Source organism: Terrapene carolina, unplaced genomic scaffold, assembly GCF_002925995.2.
Source record: "Terrapene carolina triunguis isolate 2854851 unplaced genomic scaffold, T_m_triunguis-2.0 Scaffold449, whole genome shotgun sequence".
NCBI lineage: Eukaryota > Metazoa > Chordata > Testudines > Emydidae > Terrapene > Terrapene triunguis.
The window spans coordinates 1,789,034-1,811,550 of record NW_020664800.1 but is presented as its reverse complement, the minus strand read 5'-3'; the positions used below and the strand labels follow the sequence as shown (position 1 = coordinate 1,811,550).

The 22,517-nt window shown below is 49.1% G+C and overlaps 1 protein-coding gene across 4 annotated transcripts in view; it reads right to left on the bottom strand.

The window, feature by feature from the left end:
- Positions 1–22,517, bottom strand: part of ZNF618 (zinc finger protein 618) — a 99,828-nt gene that overhangs the window by 36,776 nt on the left and 40,535 nt on the right. For 2 of the 4 annotated variants that reach the window (XM_024216562.3, XM_024216564.3), the window contains exons 5-8: positions 6,509–6,598; positions 4,574–4,609; positions 3,705–3,782; positions 2,292–2,381 (exon numbers count right to left, since the gene is read on the bottom strand). In XM_024216562.3, the coding sequence (XP_024072330.1) occupies positions 2,292–2,381; positions 3,705–3,782; positions 4,574–4,609; positions 6,509–6,598 (294 nt within the window). The remainder of the gene's footprint in view (positions 1–2,291; positions 2,382–3,704; positions 3,783–4,573; positions 4,610–6,508; positions 6,599–22,517) is intronic. The other 2 variants (XM_024216563.3, XM_024216566.3) reach the window with 1 other exon arrangement.

Sequence of the window (22,517 nt, the reverse complement as noted above, 5' to 3'; positions counted from 1 at the left end):
GTTTTAAAACTAATTAAGACCATTTACAGAAAATAGTTTGAAACCATTTACACAGCCATTCTCCCACCCAACAAGAGGCGAGGAGCAGGGGCAGTCACCTCTCTGCCTGCACTGCTTCCCTGCCGTCCCCTTGGCCAAGGCAGCAGCAGAAGCCATGCTGCAAGGATACTTCTCACACCAACTCTGGAAACTCTGTGCCTCTTCCTCCAAAAACCAGAGACCACGATGGAATCCATGGCCTCTCCTATGATACAACTATATCCCTAATGATGAGAGTACCTAATCCCTCAGCCTCCCTGCAGCCCAGGTTTTAACTCAGCAGCTCTCCTGGCTCTCAGTGAAATGGATTCAACTCCACCTTCTCTCCCCCCAATTCTCCCCCACAGATTGTCCTAAATCATGAGGTTTTTTTAAAGCCACGAGAGACTCAGAATCTAAGATTCCCATTGATCATAATGCAGCCTTCTTACTTGTCTTGTGAATTTCTATCATATGATGGACTGAAAATCCTAAATGTTCTGCATAGGCAGGAAGGGGAAGATTTCTGGTGGGTCATCCAGCAGCTGGAATCAGAACCCAGGGGTCTTTTCATATAGATACTTCCATGAGAAGTATAAACTTGTCTTTCTCTACTCCGTGGGCTATTGGGGCTATAACCAGCAGCTGTTTTATGTTATTACCAAGAAGAACGGAGAGATTACCTTTATACTGGCACATCCTGGGAAGGTGAGAGTCTATTCTAGGTGAACAGAGATTCCATGCTAAATCCACAGCACAATGTTCCTTATTTAAACAAGGACTGGGTTTCCTTGGTTACTGTGTAGAACATCTGACTGGGGATCCCAGAGCCTTGGTTAACCGAGGATCCATCTATGCTGTAAAACTGACCTAGTGCTGACAATCACCAGTGATGGGTCTCCTCTGATGCCATCTACATCTGTAGTTAAGATCATTTCCTACTCCAGCTGAGGGGTGTCAGGAGAGACCAATTACTGAGGACATCTGTGAACAGTGGGCCAGTTTCCTAGTGGAGATGGGGCCTTAGAACATTCATTCTGTGAAAGTGGGTGACAGAGATGACCTGTGCTTCCATACCTTGCACCACTGTCCTCGAAATTATCTCAATACTCCAGAAAATTTGTAATGAAACTGGCAAGCTGTTAAGAGCCAACTACTTTTGACCTTCCTTAAAAGTACAGAAGCCCGGTGGACAGTGTCTCCAGTTTATTGTGGATAAAAATTACATCCACTCCATTAATAAAATAATAATAATAATAATTCAAAACCTAATTACAACAACCGCAATTTTGGTGAGCTATTGAAGAAACAAGGTATTAGCTCCCCCTGCTGGCTACAGGTGAACAGTTAATCAAAAGCTAATTCCAGAGCCATGCACACCCATCCTCCACTGATAGTCATTATGGACAGAGATGAGAGCAAAACAGCACCCACATTGGCTTCTAGCCATTAAAATAAAAATACAGTGCAGGGCAAAAACTGGGAAAGGAACATATGGATGAAAGTGGAAGTGTCCGAACCAGCCCCCAAACTCTGCCAGAACGAATGTAATTAGAATTTCCCAGGACTATTTCACTAGAAGTTTACATACGAGCTACATATAACTGCTGTTCATGACCTCTCCTTCATCTGATAGCTCTGCCCTTCAGAATCCAGATTCCAGTGTCTCTAGTAGGCTTTCAAGCGGCGCTGCAGCAGCTCTCTGGCACAAACATTTTATTGGCCCTGGGATTTAGCAGCAAACTGCCCAAGTAATTTTCATAACTTCAAAAACCATTTTGAACTCACTGTCTGTAACAGTTTCTTGGGAGCTTGTAAGAAAACCTGTTTCCCCACAGCATGCATGCTCATTTGTTATTTAGCGCAGCTTAGGAGAGCTTGGCTGTGGACACTGGTTTTTACTGTATGGTTGCTTGGGAGAGCAGGCGGTAATTTGTACAGGGGTGTGCTTGTGTATATAAAGACAGAGTACTGGAGCTTGTTATTTAAAACAATGGACACCAAAAATGGCACTGATTTTGCAGACAGATGGTAAAAAGGTCAGTCAAATTATGGATCTTCTTAACTTTAACAGCATCTCTTTAAGAAATGGTTTCATCTCTGCTTTACAACATTCTGGTCAGCACACCTTCAGCTGCCTAAGAGCCATATGCACACTGGGTGCAATGGAAGAATCCATCAGATCGGCTTCTTTCCACTATGCCCCTAAAGTCAATTACCAACCATTGTAAATCATACTCTGTAATGAAACAGATCTCCAGCAGGATACTCACTAATAGGTGCATGCAGCGCCACATGTTCCTGGTAGGGAGTGTAATATTTGTACTGCTTGCCACAGAATTCACATGTATAATTGCCAGTTTCTGTGAAGATGAAACAAAGACTCTGTAAGAAAGGAACCCAGCATCACCTCGCATAATTACTTTCTTTCTTACTTTTTATGTGTGAACTTGGTGCTTGATAAAAAGAAATAGCGTGATTCATAGTCCTTCATTCTGACAGGGAGCGTTTCAAGCAAGCATTGAGAACCACTTTCACAAAGGGAGGTGAAGCACTGTGATCTGCACCCACAACCTGCAACCTTTTTCTCCTACAGATGGGAAAATTAAACCCCAGATGCTACAGTGGTGGACTCAGTACAACCATCCCAATAGATCTGAACAGCACAGAAGGTACTCACAGGTTAAGTGAGCTGCCAAAAATCAGACAACGAATCAGATGCAAGACAAGGGCAAGAATCCCAGTCTCCTGACTCCCTGTCGCAGGCAGGAACCAGTGGTCCATGCTGTCTCTCCCTATGCCACGGCAATGGCTATATACAGCCAGTGATGGATGAACCACTGAATGTTCAAATAAGCACCCAGAAGTGCAAATTTTGATTCATATTTCCAGAACTTATTGGGATTGTAAAACTGGACTGGAAATCTCAGGAGAAAGGGCTTTTTTGCAAGACCTGTGGTACTTGCTGTGTCTGTTGGTGCTGCAAATAGCACAGAAATGTCTCGGTATTTTAGCACCATCCCTTCCAGCCAGAGCCAGAGAGATCAGACCAGGGCAGAACCGCAAACACAGGAAAATAATAAACATGTTAACCCAACATTTTCAAATTTAACAGGTTCAGCATGAAGTTTGGTCAAAGTCTGGTCATTTCTTTGTTTTATCTGCATTGGTTTGCCCATCTGACAAGCAGGCAGTGTGCAAACTGCACCTGTCCTCCAGTCAGCTCTGCCAAGGTACCTCAACCCCTAACCTGCAACTGGGATAAACTCTACCAAACTTCCTTTCAGCTGTGACCTAATCCTGGATTTGAGCACACACTGCCAAGGTGAAAGGTGAGTGCACTCATCCATGCCAACCCCCTCACCACGGAACACCATACCATACTTTATTAAAACGCATACAAGAAGGGGATTTGCATTAAGAACAAACTCAATTTCCTGGACACTTAACAAACATGTAAAGAAGGGAACTTCTGTAGACGTTTAAAATACATTTCTCAGTTTACGTGGCTGCTGGGTTTCCTGTTTATTAGAAATGAGATGTATCCCGCAACAACTTTCAAGTTTCAGCATCTTCACGTCAGTGTATTGATCTCCCACTGTTATCCAGGAGGAACCTTAGCAAGAGCCAGGTTTGAAACCTTATGCTATGTTTTATGACTTCCAAAACTGTATTATAAATCATACTTGGACCAATCTTCTGAAATGGTTCTGGCTCCTCCTCTTTCACTTCATCTGCTGCTATGACTGTCTGGTCATAAGGGTCTGCAAAAGAACAAAACCAGCAGAGAGCTGACAACACCCCAAGGCTTTCTGTACACAGTTACAAGCACTGAATGCACTGGCACGTGCAGTTACATTTCTATCTGACACAGGATTCCAAAGCACAATGTTCAAATTTCCCTCTTTCAGTCCCTCTCACTTACCATCCCTCATGCCCACCCAGATATTAACCCCTTCTAGCACAATAATATGATCTGAAGATAAATCAAAAATCAGAGAAAGATTGCACAAATTTCAAAGCTTGAGTTATATTTTTTGTCTTCCACTGCACCCCTCCCCCGAAACTAAATGTTTTACCCTGTTTGAAACTGGGCATAGTAATGCAGTATACATTCAGCAAACACTGGGCTAGATGGACCTTTGGTCTAACCCAGTATGGCCGTTCTTATGTTCACTGACCAATGAGGTTAAGCTGTGCCATCTAATGGCACAGCTTGTAGCCAATCAGAACCCAACCCATCTTATGAAGTAATTTCATTTATGCCACAAGCAATTTCAAAATGACTAAAACACTTATCGTTTGTTTCTCTGATTTTCACAAGTCTAGATCAAATGCATATGCAACAAAAGCCTGGTATCTAATAGGGCTGGGCATCATGCTACTGGCTGTACGTAACATTGCTACGCACTGAGAGACCGAGCTGGCGCCCACTGAAGTCAAGGACAAAATGCCATTGGCTTCCGTGAGTGCAGAACTGGGCTTATTGTGCCTGGGAACTACTGAATGCTTGTAAAGGTCTGTGAAATAAAGCACACAAAGGATCTCTGCTTACCTGCCCGGTTTTCTGGGGCCCCTTCCACACTAAAAACTAACACAGAATAGAAGAAGGGGTGGGGGGGGAAACAAAACAGAAATTAAATCCTCTTAAATGGCCTTGTTTTACTCCTGTATTTCATCCACAGGGTCAATGCAGTTCAGCACCACAGAATAAGCCAGGCTCCCTTCTCCCATCCCTCATCTCCCAGGCGGCAGTCACACAGGGAAATACTTGAGCATGCCCAGCCCTAGTGTACATAGATCCTCAAGGCCTTTGTTAGAACACACTAATATAAATGCACAGCTGCCTCGCACCCATGTCTACTGAAACACAACCAATCTCTCAGAGGCATCCAAGCAAGCGGTGTCTTAGAGAAACACAAGTGGCAGCCATTTTAATAGCTTCAGCTTCCTTATTAGCTTTGAACTAGAGTGATGACGACACATTTCAAGTAGAAGCAGATAGGTTGGACTAGATGACCTCCTGAGGTCTCTTCCAACCCCAATCTTCTATGATTCTACTCGTAGCCTATCTTTCAATCCCAGTGACTTAATGTCTATGACCCCACATGAAGGACAGAGAATCCAGCACCATTACAGGGTGCTGGGGAATGCCAACCGACCTTAATGCTAGTCTCGGGGTTCCAAAATTTCAATCAAAAACAGAAAATTTTTTTTGACAAAATTTCTTGTGAAAAACATTAGGGCAGTACTGGTCACGGGTACTGGCCACGAGTAATCTGCTTCATTGGAGCAGCCTATGGCACAGACATTGCCTGCTGCACTTCCTGGCTGAGTCAAGGGCAGCATTGACAGCTCTATTTGCCATGAGGAGGAGCTTGGCTAGGGTAAATAGGGCACCAAACACATACAAATAATGTAAAAAATCCTGAATATCGTTAAAGTGAAACCGCCGCCAGTTGTTCTAGGCTGCCAGCATTCACACTGAAACAATTCAACGTTTACACCGGAAAACAGTCCTTTAAAGCAGAGCTGTGGGAATAACTGATTTTTTCGACTCACTGGCAGTTCTGGAAAAAAAATATCATTCTGGGACTGAAAGGAACCGGGATGGAATTTTCAGCAAATCAAAAAATCATGTCCATTAAAACACAGAACATTTTGGTTTTAGGCACCATTCACAAAAGTGAGGCGAACAGATTGAAATCACTGCTCTGGGGCCGGGTCTTTGTATAAATAATCCCAGTTCTGCAGCAAGGACTTGAACTCGCGTCCCCCACATCCCACGCGAGTGCCCTAGCCACCAGGCGTTAGGCTGAAGTAGACCTTCCCTCAGTCCCTTTATGAATTTCACCAGGAAAATAAAGTCGTTTCCTTTCAGAAATGTCAAAACCAACCGTTCTGACATTTCCAAAAACAATTTTTTTCCAACCAAACCAATTTGCCAAAATTGACACAAATTCTCAAAGTATTTTTTTGGACCCAAATCTGCATTTTTTCAGTGAAAGAAGTTTTGCCGAGATTTCCTTTGAAGTCCACTTGCTCAGACATAGGCACATCAGTTCAGAACTGCATTGGCTGGCAAGTCTACCTGCATTTGGAGCTCTGTAATGATCCCACAGAGAGCCATGCTAAAATTGGGTCCTCTGAGGTCAGAAACCAGACACAATACGACTTTGCCTAGCCAAGGGCTAGACTGGCAATTTATCTTGAGGCCCAGAGCTATAACAAATCTGTAGTGATCCTCAACTTTACTATGAAGACATGGCTTGCTGAGACTGCAGGTCCCAGTGTGAGGGTGCTATCACCATCCAAACAGGCTGAAGCAGAGCAGGTTAGGACCTGATTTCTTTGAGCTTCGTGTTAAGGTTGCGTGCCATTGTAAGACCCCATGGCAGCATTTTGCCCATGAATCACACTTTGTCTAACCCCACATAAAACAATCACTATTTCCCAGCCCAATTTGACAAGGTGCTGAAGCAGTACTCACCATCCACCGCATGCAGGTCTCTGTGCTCTTGGAAACAGCTGTAGTATTTATATTTTTTCCCACAAATGTCACATGTGTACCTAAAATTGTCTGTAGGAAGAAGGAACAAATTCCTTTTAGAAACATTGGGGTGAAAGGCAAGAGCTCCAGTGGACATTTCTGAATCACAGGATCCATCCATTCACCCCCATTTCCCCCAGACTCTCTCTCAAATGGCTTACCCACTGTAACAATCACTGCTTCACACCTACCCAGGTGTGCATCATACACTCTAGCTTCAGACATATCTCATGAGTTTCAGTCATAGGAAAAGCCGGACAGTTCAGCTGTCCAATAAAACCTGGATAGGACCCACGCAGCACTGGAGAGGGGCCAGAACAACCATGCAGGTCCACAGCTACCACTACAGCTGAAACTGGCCCAAGAAGGCTGTTCTGGGGTCTCCTCAGGGCAGTTGTAGGTCATGACTGAGGTGCACTGGCAGAGCTGTGCAAGGACCCAATACTTGAATACTGAAGAGTTGTTGGAGAACATTGACAATACATTGACTAAGCTAGGCATGGTGTCAATGTGCATATGGGGTAATTTCACGAGCACCATGCACATTAATATTGGGGCGGGGGGGCAGGGAGGACCACCCCCACCCTGTAAAGTGTAGTTCCTCTGTTACAGTGACTGCGACAAGGGCGCAGTCATACTCCACAGATCTGTTCCTGGGGCGTCTGTCAGATCTACTGGATGTAGCAACAAAGACCTTTTCCTGCTGTTTACACCTCTTGTTAGTTCTGCAGAGCCAGCACAGCTGAGGGCTGGTATCATGAGCCTGCTGGCGCTTGTTTACCTGGGCCCCATGAAGCCAGGTCCCAGTTGGAGGCTCTGCCCTGGCGGTCCTATTGGTGGAGTCCCAGAGCAGCTGATTGGCTCGCTAGCCCTACTCAAGCCAGCGGCAGGAACACGGAGCTGTCTGAACTGGGTTCCACCCTGTTCTAAACTGTGCGCCTTGCGGCTCCCGCGGCTTGAGTTCCTGGCATCCTGACCAGGAACTCCTAGCATCTGATCCGTGCTTCTCACCCCGGTATCCTGACCCAGCCGCCTCCTGTCTTGTGACCCTGGACTCTGGGTCTGTCTGCCCGCGACCCGGCCGCGACAGCTTGTTTGGACCACAATTACCTTGAGGGAGCGAGCTTGGTGCGAGGATGGACCCAGCAGCACCACTGCAGCCACTAGAAGCATCAGACTCGCCCGGATGTGCCCTCCGCCTCCAGGCAGATAATCAAGCACTGAAGGCCCAAGTTGCCCAGCTGACCTTGGATAATCAGCGGCTGCAGGAGCAAGCGAGGCAGCTCAGCACTGAGAATACCGTGCTGCGCACACAGTGCAGAGTGCCTTGCAATACTATTGCCCCAGCAGTTCCGGTGCTTCATGAACCATGCCAGCTTCTGACATGTCCCCAAATCCATCCCTCTGACCAGGCTAAGGCAGCCCTGGTAATCTGCCTGCTGACAGGAGACTGTTCCCTGCAGGCCATTATTCAGGGACACAGAGAAATAACACAGTTTGTTATGATCCATTCCCCGCACTGCCCCCTGACCCTTGGCATCTCCTGGCTGAACCTTCATAATCCCCTCATTCACTGACAAGAACAGAAAGTCACCGTCCCATCAGAGCTCTGCTGACAGCGGGGCCGGGACCCGCGGACATTGCACCCAGACCCAAGAAGGCTCAAGGAGGTGTAGCTGCCCACACTGAAGCACCCGCGGGCGGAACTATGGAACTCCCCCCAAGCGCCATAACTATGCTCATGTCTTTGAGAAGAAGAATGCAGAAAACCTCCCCCTGCACTGGGACTAGGACTGCCCCGTAGAACTTCAGCCGGGCGATGATATCACTTGGATGGATATACACAATGTTAGAGCCTGAACTGACGGCATTGTGAGAATATCTCCAAGGGAACCTGGCCCGGGGGCTCATCTGCAAATCAACTTCACCAGCCAGCATCCCGGTCCTTTTCATAAAAAGGAAGGATGGAAGCCGCCGCCTCTGTGTTAATTACCGAGCCCTAAATCAGATAATAATCTGGAACCGTTACCCACTACCCCGATCCCTGAGTTATTGGACCTTGTGGGGGCTTCCTGCATATTCATGCAACTGGATCTCCAGGGCGCTTACAATCACCTCTGGATTTGATAGGGGGATGAATGGAAGACGGACTTTCGGACTGGCTATGGCCCCTTTGAATATTTAGTTATGCCACTCAGACTGACGCACCAGCAACGTTCCAGCACTTTATCAGCAACATGCTCCGAGACCTACTGGACCAGTTCGTGGCACTTAGACAACACACTGATCTTCTCAGACGAACTGGACCAACACATCACACATGGCCATACAGTCCTGGGGAGACGACGACAACACAGTCTCTACACTAACTTGGAGAAGTGCTCATTTGATCAGACTTCAGCTGAGTTCCTGGGATTCATCCTGTCCCCGGAAGGAATCAAGATGGATGTGCACAAGGTCCAGGCAGTTCGCAACTGGGCAGCCCCCCACAATGTATGTGACCTTCAATGTTTTTTAGGCTTCACAAACTTCTACTGCAGGTTCATTTAGAATTTTTCAAAACAAGCCGAGCCCCTCACTGCCCTACTCTGAAAAAACGCCAAGTTTCATTGGTCACCCAAGGCCCAGCATGAAGCTCTGAATTGAATCTTGCTTTCACCACTGCTCCAGTATTGGCCCACCCCAACATGGCACAAGCTTTTGTTATGGAAGTTGATACCTCTAGTACGGTGATCAGAGCAGTGCTCTCCCAAAGGCATGGACCCAAGCAAATGCTGCACCCCATCGCCTACTACTCAAGGAAGCTTACACCTGCTGAGTGAAACTAGGAGATCTTGGGCAAGGAGCTCCTGGCAATTAAGACCGCCTTCAAAGAGTCATGACACTACTTGGAAGGGACCTGTCATCCGGGCCAAGTGTTTACAGACCACAAGAATCTGGAGTACCTGTGCAGGGCCAAGGCCCTGAACCAACCACAGCTCCAATAGGCCCTATTCTTTTCCCAGTTCAACTTTACCTTGACCTACCACCCTGGAACCAGGAACAGCAAGGACAATGCCTTGTCCCAAAGATATGGCTCCGAGCCACAAGGCCCCAGTCTGGAACCAGCCCACATTCTCAAGTCCTATAACTTTCGTAATGTGACTCGCCGCCAGGACCTGCTTGCGCTCATCCGCTCTGTCTCCGTCTCCGTAATTCCACCTGACAAGTTGGCCATTGTTAACTGAGAACTACATGACACCTGGGAGGGGATCACATTTGTGAGAGACAGCCTCTATGCTCCCCTAGGACCTGCAAAGGTGGTGGTCCATCCATTGTGCCACGACTCCACCTTGGCAGGACTCTTAGGGCAATATAAAACCCAACGATTAACATCATGTTTCTTCTGATGGCTACGAATGTGTCCCACAATAAAGACCTTTGTAGCTTCCTGCCAGGTGTGTGCCTGCACCAAGATCCCTCGCCAGAAACCCTGCAGATCTCCCTAGGGTTGTATTGGAGGAATCCTGGAGCAGCTGATTGGCCCACTGGCCCTATTTAAGCCTGCAGCAGGAACAGGAAGCTGTCTGAATTCCACCCTGTTCTGGACTGTGTGCTTCCTGCTTCCACTCCCACATCTTGACCCGGTGTGACTCCTGGCATCTGATTTGTAGTTCTGATTTCCAGTTTGTCTCCTGCCTCCGAACCTCTCGTATCCTGATGCAGCCTGTCTCTGGTTCCTGACTTCTGGTTCTGATCTCCACTTTGCCTAATCTTCCGATATTCTGACCCAGCTGATTCATGATTTCTGTCTTGTGACTGTGGACTCTGGCTCTGAGTACTAGGTCTGACCACCCACAACCTGGCAGTGACAGCTGGTCTACACTAGGAATTTATATCGGCAAGAGATGTAGCTATACCAGCCTAACCCCCGGTGTAGACAGTGGTAGGTCAATGGAACAATTCTGCTGTCGACTTAACCTAGCTACTGCCTCTCAGGAAGGTGGATTACCTACAATGATGGGAGAACCCCTCCCTCATGAGTGTAGGTAGTATCTACACTGAAGTGCTACAGTGATGCAACTTCAACTCCTTCCTAGCACTGAGGAATTAATCTGAGAAAGGACTGAGCAGAATCTGCTCCATGAGGAGAATACATTGGCTTGGATATGTTTAAGTGATAAGTGCATAATTCCAGAAGAGGAGGAGAAACTAGTATGCTGCCAAGGGACTAAAGGGAGAGGGAATGAAAGGCAGGTTATAAAAATGAAGCCTCTCAGCCTAGGCAGGAAACTGAAATGCACAGATGATGACTTAGCCTGCAGGCAACGCACAGGGGAAGTTCCAGAAGACTGGACAAAAGCTAATGTGCCAATTTTTAAAAAGGGTAAACAGGATGACCCGGGTAATTGCAGGCCTGTCAGTCTGACATCAATCCCAGGCAAGATAATGGAGCGGCTGATAACAGGACTTGATTAATAAAGAATTAAAGGGGGGCAATGTAATCAATGCAAATCAACATGGGTTTATGGAAAATAGATCCTGTCAAACTCACAGGATCTTTTTTTGATGAGATTACAAAGTTTGGTTGATAAAAGTAATAGTGATGATATAATATATTTAGACTTCTGTAAGGTGTTTGACTTGGTACTACACAACATTTTGATTAAAAAACTAGAATGATATAAAATTAACATGGAATTCGTTAAATGGATTAAAACCGGCTAACCAAGAGGTCTCAAAATGTAATTGAAAATGGAGACTTGTCATCAAGCAATGTGTTTCCAGTGGGATCCCGCAGGTATCGGTTCTTGGCCTTACCCTATTTAACATTTTTATCAATGACCTCGAAGAAACCATAAAATCATCACTGATAAAGTTTGCAGATGACACAAAAATTAGGAGAGTGGTATATGACGAACAGGATAGGCCACAGATTCAGAGTGATCTGGACCTTTTGGTAAACTGGGGGCAAGCAAACACTATGCATTTTAATACGGTTAAATGTATATATATATATATATATATATATATATATATATATAGATATAGATATAGATATAGATATAGATATAGGAACAAAGAACGTAGGCCATACTTACAGGATGGAGGACTCTATCCTGGGAATCAATGATTTGGGGGTCATAATGGCTGATCAGCTGAACGTCAGCTCCCAGTCTAACACTGTGGCCAAAAGGGCTAATGCGATCCCTGGATGCATGAAGACGGGAATCTCAAGTAGGAGTAGAGAGGTTTTTTTCTTCTGTATTTGGCACGGGTGCAACTGCTGCTGGAATCCCATGTCCAGTTCTGGTGCCCTCAATTCCATAAGGACAGTGATAAATTGGAGAGGGGTCAGAGAAGAGCCATGAGAATGATAAAAGGATTGGAAAACCTGCTGTATAGTGAGAGACTCAAATAGCTCAATCTATTTAGCTTAACATAGAGAAGGTTAAGGGGTGACTTAATTACAGTTTATATGAACCTAGATAGGGAACAAATATTTAATAATGAGCTCTTCAATCCAGCAGAGAAAGGTATGACATGATCCAAGTGCTGGAAGTTGAAGCTAGACCAATTCACACTGGTAATAAGGTGTTAATTTTTGACAGAGAGAGTAATTAACCATTGGAACAAAGTACCAAAGGTTGTGGTGGATTTTCCATAACTGACCATTTTTAAATTAAGATGGGATGTTTTTCTAATAGCTCTGCTCTGGGAACTATTTGGGGAGGTTCTAGGGCCTGTGCTATACAGCTGGTCAGACTAGATGATCAGAGTGGTCCCTTGTGGCTTTGGAATCTATGAATCTACTAGCCTAAGACACAGGAAAAGCCCTATGGAGAAATGTGCAGTCAGATACAGGAGATTCAGCTCACTCAAGCACGGAGCAGAAAGACTGTAATCACAAAGAGCTTGATGGGGACATAGCAGGGCAAGGCAGAAACACTATATGCAAACTATCTACAAACCACTATGTAATCTGCAACTGCCGTCAGCAAAATAAAGGAGGCGGCTTGGGTTGCGCTGTTGGAGGACCAGTCCTTGAAGCCCAGGCAGCGGTAATCTCAGACACTTCCCAGAACCTGCTGAGTGTACTGCACACATCTCGGGCTACTGTGCGTTACAGGAGGACAGACAGCATGTAGTGTGTGCTGTATCCCAGGAGAACAGAGTTTCTCCCATTAGTGACAGGACTGTTTCAGCTTAGAAAGCATGAGCGTCACAAAAGACAAAAGTGGCATCTGACACAATGAGGAGGAATAAGAGCGCGTCCCAATGGGGATATAATTGATGAATCCCTCTCTCTGTCTGAAGTCTGAAGGGAAATGACTCCTAGCAAGGCATGCGGAGTCTTGGAGGTGAAGAGGGCCCAGGGCATTCAAAGACCAGCAGGTCCCGTAGACTACTGACACTTTGGCTGTTAGGTTGACCCCTGGTCATGTTTCCCAGGCTCCATCAGAGTGCCACTTTATCAGGAATAACCCTCCCCTCCATCTTGGAGAGCCCCTGCTGTAACAGAAGACAGATAATACGGATCCCATGCAGAAGGCTCCTGGGTTTGACCTTCCACAGTCATCTTGGTCAACTCTGAATCGAATCCAAACCAAGCATGGTAGATGTGGACATTTAATGCACAAATGGAAAATCAAGGACTCCCCGGTGTGCGAGTGTGGTTCCCCACGACAGACCATCGTACATATCACTGCTGCCAATTGATAAATATGAAGGAGGCATCACTGCAATAAATTCTGCTACACCTGATGTAGCCATTTGGCTCAATCAACTTCAGGTGAAATTGTAGATGCTGCTCTACACCAGCCATACGAAAGAGGAAGACGACAACCTCATTGAGAAACCTCCATGCGCTCACTGGGCGCAGTGGGGATTTGTGCTGCTGGCACAGCAAGCCCAAGTGTTTGAACTGGCTGGGAACAGCACTCCAAGGGGGACGACATGGCGACTGCCCTAGCCTGGAGGTGAAGGCATCGGGCAGCCTTGGCAACAGTGACAATTGTAGGGAACCCCGCACTGATGCAGCTTCACCCGCACTAGCAGCAATGGAGCAGATAGCGTAGACCGGGGTCAGCAACCTTTCAGAAGTGGTGTCCCGAGTCTTCATTTATTCACTCTAATTTAAGGTTTCGCGTGCCAGTAATACATTTTAACGTTTTTAGAAGGTTTCTTTCTATAAGTCTATAATATATAACTAAACTATTGTTGTATATAAAGCAAATAAGGTTTTAAAAATGTTTAAGAAGCTTCATTTAAAATTAAATTAAAATCCAGAGCCCCCCGGACCGGTGGCCAGGACCTGGGCAGTGTGAGTGCCCCTGAAAATCAGCTCGCGTGCCGCCTTCGGCACGCGTGCCATAGGTTGCCTACCCCTGGCGTAGACTGACAGCATTTTAGCACCGTCACTTAGATTTGCTCTGAGCAGGATTAGACCATACGCTAGTAAAAATACCGGACGATGGTCTGGACGCTACCACCTTGCCAGCATCAGTAGAGCTGCACCAGGGCTAGACCTAGGATATGTATCATGCAGAAATTATCTGCTGTACTGCAACCTTGCCCTTTCAGTGGCACCAGGCAGGGGGGGAAAACCCCACCTACGCAGGCGGAAGGCTGACAATTATACCAGGGAAATTATTGTCATCAAGAACTTTGTTTATTAACTAAGGATGTCTGGGAATACAGAGTGCACATTACACTGACAGCCATTCTTACACCTTAACCGAACACTTGGGGAAAGAGATTAGTTGTTTGAAGCATGCAGGGACTCAGTCCCACACCTCATTGGTATTCACAACAGCCGGGCAAGCAGTAGAGTCCCTGCTCTAGACCAGACCATGGAGCTACTGTTACTGCAATGTTAGAGACTGATACACACACAGGTAAAGAAATCCAGGGCTAAAGTCAAACTCCAGCAAACACCACTCATCCTTCATTCTGATCATTTAACCCAACTAGGGCAGGGATCCATGATCAGTGAGGAAGCTGCATTTCTGGGAAGCAGTGGCTTACAGTGTGTCCCTCCAAGATGGTTTTACGTACCAAGTCATCCCATAAGTGTATTTAAATAATTCAGATAAGTGTATTTCCATGACATTTACACAGCGACTCTTTCTAACACTTATTAGTGGAGCCAATAAATGCAGTAAAAGCAACTGGGGTGATATGGAACAATCATTTGCTGGGTGAAAGAGACTTGAAATAAGGACTGTTTGCTGTTGAAGTGTCCCAGAGGTGTAGATGCTGATGTTTAGCTACTCACAGAGGCAATTCCCGGAGAGCGGACAGGATTTCTGCCCTGTCCTGCCTGGTCTTCTCCTCGTCTAGGAAAGCAAATGCAGCTCTGGGAGAGCCACACACAGCAGCACGGGCTGTATGTGCAGACTGACCCTGTCTCAAATACTGTAGCTTCAGGGTTTTCTGTGTGAATATTTTAAGAATGGGCAGATTACAGAAGTGGAGAAAGGCAGGAATCAAAACCAGACTCCAGGTGCTGGATGGGTTTAATCATGAGCAGCCCTGTAAGTTCATCACAATGTCCTGAATCAACCTTCAACAGTTCCAGATCCTCACAGAAACCCTCAGCAGTGGGCATAACCATGGATATCCTGGCAACTGCAGTCCTAAGCGAGTGAGGTACAGACAGAATAAGGTTCTCAAAGGCCATCTGAAAAGACAGTTACCTTTTCCGTAACTGGAATTCTTCGAGATGTGTTGCTCGTGTCTATTCCACAGTAGGTGCATGTGCTCGCCACGTGCACTGGTGCTGGAAGTTTTTCCCCTTTAGCAGTACCCGTAGGGGAGCGTCCCTAGCGACCCTTGGAGTGGCGCCTCCATGGCGCAGTATAAGGGGCGCTGCGCGCTCTCCCCACCCTCAGTTCCTTCTTGCCAGACAACTCCAACAGAGGGGAAGGAGGGCAGGATGTGGAATAGACATGAGCAACTCATCTCGAAGACCAGTTGAAGAAGAAAAGACAGTTACCTTTTCCGCAAGTGATTGCTCGTGTGTATTTCACAACAGGTGATTCCGAGCTATATCTGTTGGAGGTGGGTAGGAGTTCACCAACTCTTGGGATGGAGCACAGCCCTGCCGAACCCGGTGTCTTCCCTGATCTGGGAGACGATCGCATAATGCGAGGTGAACGCGTGAACTGCAGACCAGGTGGCAGCCCTACAAATGTCCTGAATGGAGACATGGGCTAAAAAGGCAGCTGACGAGGCCTGTGCCCTAGTCAAGTGTGCCCTCACAATCGACAGCGGGGGGATTCCCGCCAAGTCGTAACAGGTACGTATGCACGAGGTGATCCCGTTGGAGAGCCGCTGAGTGGAGATCGGCCGACCCCTCATGCATTCGGCCAAGACGATGAACAGCTGCGAAGACTTCCTGAATGGCTTAGTCCGTTCCAGGTAAAAGGCCAGAGCCCATCTAACATCCAGTGTGTGGAGGCGGCGCTCCTCACTGGACACATGGGGCTTGGGTTAGAGGACCGGCAGGAAAATGTCCTGACCCATGTGGTAGGCGGAGACCACCTTCGGGAGGAACGAAGGATGTGGGCGGAGCTGGATCTTATCCTTATGGCACATGTACGAGGGCTCGGAGGTCATGGCCCTGAGTTCCGAGACCCGTCTAGCCGACATGATCGCAACCAGGAAGGCTACCTTCCACGAGAAGTGTGACCAGGAGCATGTAGCTGTAGTTCGAAGGGGGGACCAGTCAATCGGGCCAGCACCAAGTTCAGGTCCCACTGTGGGTCTGGGGGCCTCACATATGGGAAGAGACGATCCAATCCCCTAAGGAATCGGCCAGTCATAGCATGGGACAATACCGTGTGCCCCTGCACCGGCGGGTGGAAGGCTGATATGGCCGCCAAGTGCACCTTGATGGACGAGGGCGCCAGGCCCTGGGCCCTAAGGTGAAGGAGATAGTCTAAAATGAGCTGGATCAGGGCAGCCATGGGGGAAATGCCCTGCTCAGCCACCCAGCGGGAAAACTGAGACCACTTTGCCAAGTAGGCTCGGCGTGTGGAGGGTCGCCTGCTTTCCAAGAGGATGCGCTGAACTCCTTCCGAGCATGTCCTTTCCTCCCGGCCTAACCATTGAGCAGCCACACCGTGAGGTGGAGTGCCGCTAGGGTGGGGTGGAGGAGGCGGCCCTGGTCCTGGGAGAGCAGGTCCGGGCGGGACGGCAATGGCCATGGTGGGGTGACCACCAGGCTTGTGAGGGTCCCGTACCAATGTTGCCTGGGCCTCGCCGGGGCAATCAGGAGGACCCGGGACCCGTCCGTCTTTATCTTTTCCAGGACTTTGCTGATCAGTGGGATTGGGGGGAAGGCATAGAGAAACTGGCCTGACCAGAATAGGAGGAAGGCATCGGAGATAGCGCCCATTCCCAGGCCCGCCCCCGGAACAGAACCGGGGAGACCGGCTGTTCTGCCTAGTCGCAAACAAGTCCACCTGGGGAGTTCCCCACTCTTGGAAAAGTCTGTGCACCACTTCTGGGTGTAGAGACCACTTGTGCTGAGAGGAGAAGTCTCGGCTGAGGCAATCCACGCACGAATTCCAGGCACCCAGTAGGCGGTAGGCCTGTAGGCAAATGTCGTGGGCTATACAGAAGTCCCACAGCCTGAGGGCTTCCTGGCAGAGGGCAGAGGAGTGGGCCCCGCCTTGCCTCTTGATGTAGAACATCAAGGCCGTGTTGTCCGTGAGAACCCTGACCAATCTGCCCTCCAGGTGCGAGTGGAAGGCCACACATGCCAGCCAGACTGCCCTGAGCTCCTTGACGTTTATATGCAGGGCAAGGTCCTGCGCAGACCACAGACCTTGGGTCTGAACATCCCACACATGGGCTCCCCACCCCAGGTCCGAAGCGTCGGACACCAGTTCCACCAACGGGGGCCTGCCCCTGAACAGGACCCCATGGAGCATGTTCCCCATTGTAAGGCAGTGATCACCGGCTCAGACACAGGGAGGACCGTGTCCATCCTGTCTCTGGCCTGGGAGAACACCGAGGCCAACCAGAGCTGGAAGGGCCTCGTCCTGAGTCTAGCGTGACGGAGCACATACGTGCACGCCGACATGTGACCCAGGAGCTGGAGACATGCTCTGACTGTCGTCACGGGAAAGCTTGTGACTGTGTCGATGAGCCCTTTCAGGGTCTCGAATCTGTCCGGTGGGAGGGAGGCCCTGGCCGACGTGGCGTCCAGGGCTGCCCCGATAAACACTATGCGCTGTACCGGGACTAATGTGGACTTGAGTGTCGTTCATCATCAGGTCCAGGGTGGCGCACGAGGAGAGGAGGAGCACCATGTGATCCCACACCTGCAATCGGGAGCTCCCTTGACCAACCAGTCGTCCAGATAGGGGAAGAGCTGGACCCCACAAAGTCTGAGGTAGGCCGCCACAACAGACATGCACTTTGTGAATACCCTGGGAGCAGTGGAGAGGCCAAACGGGAGGACGGTAAATTGGTAGTTTTCCTGCCCAACCGTGAAACAGAGGAAGCGCCTGTGCCCCTCAAATATATGAATGTGGAAGTACGCGTCCTGCAGATCGAGGGTAGCGTACCAGTTCCCGGGATCCAGGGAGGGGATGATGGAGGCCAGGGAGACCATGCGGAACTTAAGCTTTACCATGTACTGGTTCAGACCTCGCTGGTCCAAGATGGGCCTGAGCCCCCCTTTGGCCTTCAGGATAAGGAAATAGCGGGAGTAGTACCCCTTGCCTTTGAACTCCCCCAGCACCACTTCCACCACTCCTAGGCCCAGGAGCCGCCCCACCTCCTGCTCAAGCAGAGCCTCGTGTGAGGGGTCCCCCAGGAGGGGCGGAGGGTGGTTGGGTGGGGTGGAAGTAAACTGGAGGATGTAGTCCCAGGAGATGGTGTTGAGGACCTATCGGGTCGAGGTCAGCCGCCATCACTCCGGGAGAAAAGCACACAACCGGTTGGAGAAGGGAAGCTTTATTGCCGGTGGATCCCTGATGTGAACTGGTAGGTCGCCCCCGGGCGTCCCGTCAAAACTGTCGTTTCCCCTCCTGTTTGCCCTTGGAGGACCCAGGCTGGGGGGCAGACCGGGACTGCCTCTGCAGACGTTTCTTATAGTCCCACAACTTTTTATAAGGGGGCTTGTATTTAGAGTGGGTGGCCTGGGTGGGAGCCTGCTGTGGCTTCAACTTCGGTCTAGCCGGAGCCAGAACATAGAGGCCAAGTGTCTTATGCGTAGCGCGGGAATCTTTCAGGCCATGCAGCTTCACGTCTGTCTTTTCCGCAAACAGGGCCTTGCCATCAAACGGGAGGTCCTGCAAGGAGCTCTGCGCCACACTGGATGTCCCAGACAGAAGGATCCACGACGCCCTCCTCATAGACACCGCGGAGGCGAGGGACTGTGCAGCCGTATCTGCAGCATCCGACGCTGCCTGCAGGGTTGCCCTGACAGCCACTGTACCCTCCTCCACCAGAGCTTTGAACTCCTTCCTGTCACATCCTGGAGGGAGTCCTCGAATTTGAGCAGAGAGCCCCACAGATTGAACTCATACTGACCCAGGAGAGCCTGATGGTTCACTACCCTTAACCGGAAACTCGAGGACGAATAAACCTTTTTCCCAAACGAGTCCTCCTTGAGTCTTTATTTTTCGGAATAGGGGCTGCTTGGCCTTCTCGCTCCCTGTGGTTGACTGACTCGACCACCAGGGAGTTGGGGGCAGGGTGGGTGTACAAGTATTCATGCCTCTTGGCGGGCACAAAGTACTTCCGTTCAGCCCTCTTAGAGATGGGGGGCAAGGAAGCCAGGGTTTGCCACAAAGCGTTTGAAATTTTTGCCACCCCTTTTTGGAGTGGGAGAGCCACGCTGCCTGGTACCGAGGCGGATAGGACATTGAAGAGGGAGTCAGAGGGCTCCTCCATCTCCTCGGCCTGAATGTTGAGGCTTGATGCCACCCTTTTCAATAGTTCCTGGTGGGATTTAGAGTCCTCCTGCGGAACGGAGGGAGGAGAGGCCGTAATCACCTCATCAGGGGAGGGTGAGGAGGCAGGCTGGTACTTTGCATGTCCGCCAGTACCAGAGGACCCACCACTTGGTGACCCTCCGGGCCCGGCACTGAAGATGCGCGTCCCACTGACTCCGTTCTCGGAGGTTGGGACAGGGAGGCCGACGGCCATTCCGAGGCTCCGGCCACAGAGCAAGCCCCCACCGGGGGCTGGGGCCCATTGGTACCACTGTACTGGCCACGGAGCCCAGTGTCACTGCACTGCTCTGACACCGGCAGAGCAAGCTGTTCAGCCTGACTGGCCTGTCCCATTGATCGACGACTATGAATGGAGGCCAGGAGGAGCGTCGTCGGGAACGGTGCCGACCACGAGACTGCGACCCTGATGTGGAGGAACGGTACTGCTGGTTTGTGATCGGCTCCGGTGGGCAGATCCGCGCCGGTGGGGATGCCCGGGACTGTGGGAGCGGTGCCGTGGCGGGGTCCTGGAGTGAGACGATGAACAGGAACGGCGTCGACATTTGTGTCGCGACTGGCTACGGTAGCTCCTCGGAGATGAAGACCTTCGGTACCATCTGTCTCGGTCTCGATGGGGCCCGCTCCCCGAGGCAGAGCGGTGCCTGGAGCCCCTGTCAATCGGAACACAGTGGGGGTCGACAGTAACCGGCATGGACTATGCATGGGACGGTCATTAAGCGGCAAATGGCGACTGCGGAGATCCAAGCGGTGCCTTGCCTCTGGACCATGGAGCCAGGGTTGGTGGTGCCCCTCGTACCAGCATGGACATAACGTCCTGGGCCGCTTGCAGGGCCTCCGGCGTGGAGGGCATCCGGGGAAGCCTGCTCTGAATGGGCTGGGCTACTCCGCTCGACCTGAGTCGGAGGCCTGGAGGCTAATGGGGACCGAGGACTGCCCAACATGCATCTATGGACGGGGAGCAGCACCAACTGGTAGATGGCACCGAGGAGTCGCTGCGCACCGACACTGCAATAGCTGGTGCCGACTCAGAGCGGCGCGCCAGAGTTGGGGTCAACGCTGACTCCATAAGGATAACCTGGAACCGAATGCCTCTTTCTCTCTTGGTCTCAGGCTTGAACGACCTGCAAATTTTGCAGCGATTGCTGAGATGGGTTTCGCCCAGACAGCGTAAACAGTCACTCACTGGCATCCGTCGCCTATAAGTGTTGCGCGACTTAAAACCCGGGGCACGGGGCATGCTAAACTAAACTAAGTTACGCTAACTCCTTCAACTACAGGTACTACTACACTGAATGAACAAGAGTTCTGGGGAAAGCTGCAGACAAGCTGGAGCGGAGCAGTTCCGAAGCACCTTCACTGGCGGCAAGAAGGAACTGAGGGTGGGGGAGTGCGCAGCGCCCCTTATACCGCGCCATGGAGGTGTCACTAGAGACGCTCGCCTACGGGTACTGCTAGAAGAAGAACAACACCCAGTTTCTTTTAAAAGGTTACAGATCTAAGATTTATTTTATTTATACTGAAACAGAACTAGGGCCCCGTTGTACAGGGTACTGTACAATCACAGATTTAAAAATTTTATTAAGATGATGTTTAAAAAAAAAAGTGAACAGAGTTTGAGCATAGAAGTTTCTGGTTATCAGGGAATAACGTACAGATTATCGAGGGTGCAAAATTTGGTTTAAAATCAAGTGGCATAAGGAATACATAATCTGCAATATCCCCGATTGGGGGTAAAAAGTTGATGGGTCAAAGTACAGGCATTGAGATATGAGAGTATGAAGTTCATAGAGTGGCTATGTTCGGGTGTGGAGTATAATGAGTGGATATGATGATGAGGATGGATTGACCCTCATTTGGTGAGATTTAATATTCAGGGAGTTTATGGTTCCAGTTCATATGATCCAACGGAGAAGGTCACTTGGTCCCTTTCTCGTAGTGGGAGAACGATGTCACTCTGGCTCATGCCTCCTGGTACTGTCGGTGGCGGGTGATGTGCTCGATGTAGATGTCCCTGGACCATCGGATGGCGTCTGAGACCATGAGGCGCCGCATGAGCTGTGCAGTGTCGACCGATCCCGCAGGTCCGCAGCACACGCTCGTTGCAGGGGTCCCAGGCACCCAGGGCTCCGACATGATCCTGGCCCCAGGGGCTTGCAACATGCTGAGTATCCTCAAATCAAAGGGACACAGAGTTGAAGATTTGTTCCTCACAAGACAATAAAATGTCAGTGCCATCACTACAGTCCGGGCCGATGGATCATAAATTGTCCTACGGGAACGTCAGGAAACCCCCTCATGCTCAGTTACAATCACTTCTGGTGCTTTTTTGGCAGATGGTTCATGGAAGTGACCAAAAGTCCCACTGGTGATAATTACAGAGGGCTAGACTCGAGTAGTAATTATCCCAAAGTAGCTGAGGAAAGTATCTTCTTGCCAGGGCTGGCAATCTTTCTGGGGACAAAAGTACGTGACACGTGGGGATGGAGAAAAGGATTCACCATATTCTTGTGGCACCAGAGAGAATCCATCATCTGTATTTACATAAAATAACCCAAGTCCTCCAACACTGATGTATTAGGTTTAAAGGAGACATCTGAAGAAGATAATCCCCTTGTTGTTCTGCTTTGTTTATTATAAGAGATTTGAAATGTGAAAACATTCTGAAATTCTTCAAGAGAAGAGGAATCAGTAGACAGTATGAGCTGCTGAATTCTTTTAATGGTTTTTCAGTTTGTAAGTAACAGCGATGAAATTTTGCAATAGATTTAAAAAAGGGTTTTTTAGGGTCACCAAATTTTAATGTTTCCTGAAATGGTCACAGTGCAATTCAGTTGGCAAAGATTCAGGAGTAAAGAAGAACTTGCAAAAAACTGGGCTAGTACCTATACATTTTCCCCCCTGCTAAATTCCAAGCATCTTTGGAAGATGATGGCTCTCTCTTTTACTAACTATAAGAGGAGAGAAATTTTTTAGCTTCAAAACAAGTTTTACTGACA